The sequence below is a fragment of the Fulmarus glacialis genome, unplaced genomic scaffold (assembly GCF_000690835.1).
Source record: "Fulmarus glacialis isolate BGI_N327 unplaced genomic scaffold, ASM69083v1 scaffold24904, whole genome shotgun sequence".
Lineage (NCBI taxonomy): Eukaryota > Metazoa > Chordata > Aves > Procellariiformes > Procellariidae > Fulmarus > Fulmarus glacialis.
Genome location: NW_009206573.1, coordinates 31723 through 36993, shown reverse-complemented (window position 1 = coordinate 36993; position 5271 = coordinate 31723). Strand labels below are relative to the sequence as shown.

General features: G+C 49.2%; 1 protein-coding gene across 1 annotated transcript in view; it reads right to left on the bottom strand.

Annotated features, from left to right (window-relative positions):
* Positions 1–425: 425 nt before the first annotated feature.
* LOC104075345 (EF-hand calcium-binding domain-containing protein 4A-like) overlaps positions 426–5271 on the bottom strand; it is a 28121-nt gene continuing 23275 nt past the window's right edge. The window contains exons 14-17 of the mRNA XM_009575798.1: positions 4115–4229; positions 2315–2422; positions 1551–1627; positions 426–510 (exon numbers count right to left, since the gene is read on the bottom strand). Of these exons, the coding sequence (XP_009574093.1) occupies positions 426–510; positions 1551–1627; positions 2315–2422; positions 4115–4229 (385 nt within the window). The remainder of the gene's footprint in view (positions 511–1550; positions 1628–2314; positions 2423–4114; positions 4230–5271) is intronic.

Sequence of the window (5271 nt, the reverse complement as noted above, 5' to 3'; positions counted from 1 at the left end):
ATTTCTTCATCTCTTACACTAAAATCCTATTTAACACAGCACGCACTGTGTCCTTCACTTTCTGCTGCTAGGCCACTTCTTTGCCAGAAAGAAAAGGAACAAGACTTCTTCCTTTTACAGGGAAGCGACCTCTCCAGACAGAAGAGGAGCCCCAGTTTGTGCTATTAGCCAAGACCAACCGAGTTGCCCCAAAGAAGCAGAGGCCTCCAGAGACCAGGGCTGCGTGCAGAGTTGGGAAATGGAACAGTGCAGATCGTATGTTCATTTTGGCCTCATTTAGTGCCTTGAAATTCCCAGATGGGGAAAAGCTGCAGCTTCCTCAAGTCTCTGCAGAGCTGATACCATCAGATTCAGCTTGCTTGAAAGGAACCCCAGCTTCATGAAACAGTGTCGGCACATGTCTCTTGCTGACACATTGATGTGCCTTATGCACAGCACCCTTTCCTCCTACTGACATCTTCCAGCTGCAGGGCATTCTCCCTCTGCCTGTCTTCTTGTGCTGTCAGCAACCTGGAACAAGCAGCATAGATCAAGAACACAACCCCGTTACTGAGATCTTCCTGCCAAGGCATTTGGCTCTGCCCTTTGCTCCCCATCAGCCAGGGACATTTAGGATTGTAAAAAGCAACTGGCCCAAAGACCGGGCTTCTCTGGAAGTTGGGCTAGATAAACCACACACAGAAAATAAGCATGAATTTCCAGGGAACAGGGAAAGAAACTGGACACGTACAAGAGGGGACAGCATGGCTTAGCAGTCAGAGCCCCAGACCGGGGCGTGAGTGGTCTGTGCCTTATTCCCAAGCTCCCACATTGATGGCAGAACCCCAGGCTGTTTGCTTCACCTGTCTGGGCCATCTCAGGCAGCAGCATGGTAATAAAGCACATTGAAGGCACATGGTATGGGAGGCATGATTTACCTAGCTGGTAAGTAAATCATCCCAGTTAATGAACAGCTAAGTCCTGCTGTGAATTTAACAGAGATGATACAGCAGGAGGTGAAGGGATAAAAGAAAAAAAAAGGATCTTTTTCTTGCAAGATTTCAAAGACTTTTTTCAAAACTACTTGCTTTTTTAAAAACTGAAAATCTTAGAGCAAACTTCTTTCAGCCTTACAAAGTGTCTTATCTCCCTTTAAAAATATTGCCACCAAAATACCACATTCTGTACAATGCTTAATAAGATAAGGAAGAAAAAACCCTTAGAGATGCATGCAGACTTCAAACTGAAAATGCCAACTTGAAATCTGGGATACTACACAATGTTTTTGTGATGAAATATTCAAATTAAACTCCCAATCTTTCAACAGCCAGCTCTGCCAGATGAAGCTTTGCATGCGATAACGTCCAGTCTACACTTGGTGCTCTCCAGGCAGGGAAGACAAGGACCTGGAGTCAGGGGGAAGAGCGAGCACGTTGCTCCAGGTCTTTTTTGTGACATGGCAGAAAGTCAATCTCTGACAACCCCCTCTTCTTGCCCATTCCCCCGGAGAGCCCACGCCAATCACCTACAGCTGGGGAAATATCCCAGGGTGACTGTTCCTGTTCACTGACCTGGCCATGTGCAGCATGGGCTCCATGATGTTATAGCCAGTCATCGCGCTGCACTCGTAGAAGACAGCCTTGTACTCCTGCCAGAGAGCACAGCAAGCACCCATGTTGGCGGCCAGCTCTCCCCCACCATTCACTCACACCCCTGGGAGGTGGCCCACCCTCGCTGCTGGGAACTCTGCCGAGAGCAGCTGGGGGCAGGAGGGTGTCAGCATTGGGGGCCCAGGCAGAATGTCCGAAAAGGAACACTGGGGGAGCTATCTGGGAAGAGAAAACATCTGCCCAGGGTACTTGGATTCCCTTACCTTTGTGTGGCGGAGTCCAGAAGATGGGGAACACCTCTGAAACCCTGCCTCCCCCCCAGGGGCCAAGGTACCAGTGGGCATGCAGACGCAGGGAGCGAGGAAGGAGGCAGGACGATTTTGCAGAGCATGCATTAGGGGAGTCCTCAAATGGGAAAACAGCCATGCATGCATGCTCCCCTCAGAAAGACTGAGCATCACTGTAAGGAGGCGTCAAGCCTCAAGAGAAATACATGAGCGTGCCTCAAGGGCCGTTGTCTGCCACATGCTGGCCACCACCTCATCCTCCCTGGTACCAGAGGGACCTTGGAACATGTTTGCATTGGAGAAACAGGGGGCAGGGGGGGAGGGAAGGTACCATGCTGGGAAATGGCTCCAAGAAGGGCTTCCTGCCAGCCAGGCTGCCCTGCTTAGAGCGGGAGGGAGGCTGCAGAGCAGGTCGAGCAGCAGAGCACAGAGTCACACCTTCGCCAGCCTTTCCCCCTCCACCTTGGGCACATTCCGGGTCTCTCTCTGCGCAGCATCCATTTTATTTCCAAGCAGAAAGACCACAGCTCCATCCTCGATACCTTCCTGCAAAAGAAACAGAGTAAAGCACCCTAGAAACTCAGCTGAGGGAGGGAAATATCTTGGAGCAGATCCTGTTCCAGCTCATGCAAACAAGACCTTCAGTGGCAGCAGGATCAGGCTCTTTAGCTCATTAAAGGGCCATTCCTCAAATAGCCCCAGGGATTTGTGGAAGGAAGCTTAAACTACAGGAATGTATTTCAAAAGTTTGGTATGTACAGCTGGGATGCTGAGAGAGGGGAGACAGGACATAAGTTAGTCTCTGGGAAATAACAAGCCTAAAGAAAAGCAGTTTGCCCCATAGGTGTTCGGAATTTAAGCTCAGGCAGAGCTTCTTATTAAGTTCAATAATTTTTGTGTGTATGTGCGGTACTATTCGTCTGATGTGCTGTCCTAAACTCAACCATCCCTTGCTGAAAATCCACTGGCTAAGCAAGCTAAGCAACTTTCAACTCTTGTATAGGGTCTCTGTAGGAACTGTTATTCCTAGGTGATTCCTGGAGCCCATTACCTTTGGTAAAACTCCCTCTAGTTCCACTGGCTCACTAGAACATCACCAGAGTAAGGACTGCAGAACGGGGCTCCAAGTTATTTCCAAATTTGACTGCCCTGGATGACTTACAGTACTTGAACAGCTTCAAAGCAAGATAAATACTAAGATGGTGAAAGGAAAAGAAGAGAGATTATTAAAAGTTACAGATTTTGGGTGCTTTGATTTTCTGTGTGCTCAGTTTAACCTTCCTGAAAGGAGCTTGATTTTCAGCGGCTGGTTAGTTTTGAAAATCTTAACCTTTGATCCTTTAGAGTCCAAAGAAATAGCTAAGTGTTGTTCCCTACCCCACCCTACCCCCAACAGGCCTGTGGAAGTTAATAATATTAGAAACCTCCAACCTATGCTTACTCATTTCATTTAGATCTTGGTTTCTGAGACGCGGCACAATCAAAACAAAACCACCCTTAACAATTTCCCTTCAGCTCTGAGTCATCTACACACAACTTACTTAAATTAAACAGACAGTAGTTTTTGTCTCCACTAGCAGATACAAGCCACAGATGAATGCTTTTATTGAGAGTTTGGAAATAAAAAGCAGGGGGGCAGACTACGGTATCAATATACAGTCACCAAATAAAAAAGAACGGGTGGGGGGAATCAACTGTTAAACTTGAAGCAAACGAGGAAAAAAAAAATAAGCTATTACTAATATTTCAGTCTCATCTAGCCATCTCAAAGCAGAGTCAGGATGTGATCATGCGAAGCGCTGTGCATGCATGCTGCAGGTCTGAGCCTAAACGCACCAGGGCCGTCTCCCTTTCCTGTGCATAGGCTGGACACCAGGAGATCTTGCCTGAGCAGAGGTGTGATGTGACCACGTTTAGGAGACGTTGCCAATGCACGTGGGCTGCTTACAAACACACACTACTGTTTTGGCAGGTCCCACCACCTTCTGCCATAGAAACAGCCCTCCCTCATTTAATGGGCTACCACTGGCTTTGGTATCTTCAACAAGAAGCCCCTGGTCCCAAACTGACTACCACAGGCAGTACCCATAGCATCTGCTTTGGTAATTCATCTTCCCATGGTCAACAGGACCTCCTGGGGCATCGGAGAACGTCGCTCCCAGACAGACTGCTGGAGCTGCTCTGCAGCAAGGCAGCGGCAGCACCACCAGCATTAGAGGGCCGAGGCCCAGCTCTCACCTGGACGCTGCTCATCCAGTTCCGCACCGCTGTGAAGGAGCACTCGGCCGTAATGTCGTACATCACCAGAATCCCATCTGCCTTCCGGAAATACTGCTTGGTAATGCTCCGAAACCTGAGCCCAAATGAAACCAAAGGCACTCTCAGAACCACGGCTGTGTAATGACAAGAAGCAGAACAGGATTATCTGTCTTTTAGTGCAGGCTCTCTGCAAGGCCTGGCAGCCCCTGTGTGTGAGATGTCCCCTGGGGCTGGTGTGTACAGGCTGGCGACAGACAGGTCAGATCCTTGCACCTTTGAGGCAGGCCAGGCAGCCATGGGTAAGCAGGAGTCTTTCCAAACGCATGGTGCTGAGAAAGCAGGAAGACCTTCGCAGGTCAGGAGGAAAGAAACAGAAGAATCTGTTTAGGTGGGACAGGAAAAAGGAATTGCCCATAAAATTAGGGTTAGAAGATCAGGTTCGAGACCATCTAAGGAACCTGAAGGTGCACAAGTCCATGGGACCCGATGAGATCCATCCGCGGGTCCTGAAGAAACTGGTGGATGAAGTTGCTAAGAATTTGAGAAGTCGTGGCAGTCCAGTGAAGTTCCCACTGACTGGAAAAGGGAAAACATAACCCCCATTTTTAAAAAGGTAAAAAGGAAGACCTGGGAAACTACAAGCCAGTCGGTCTCACCTCTGTGCCTGGGAAGATCATGGAACAGATCCTCCTGGAAGCTATGCTAAGGTACGTGGAGGACAAGGAGGTGATTCGAGACAGCCAGCATGGCTTCACCAAGGGCAAGTCCTGCCTGACCAACCTAGTGGCCTTCTATGATGGAGTGACTACATCAGCGGACATGGGAAGGGCTACCAGATGTCGTCTATCTGGACCTCTGTAAGGCCTTTGACACGGTCCCCCACAACATCCTTCTCTCTAAACTGGAGAGAGATGGATTTGATGGGTGGACTGTCTGGTGGGTGAGGAATTGGTTGGATGGTCGCATCCCGAGGCATAATGCCTGGATGGAGATCGGTGACAAGTGGTGTCCCGCAGGGGTCCGTATTAGGACCAGTACTGTTTAAGATCTTCATCAATGACATAGACAGTGGGATCGAGTGCACCCTCAGCAAGTCTGCAGATGACACCAAGCTGAGTGGTGCGGTTGACATGCCT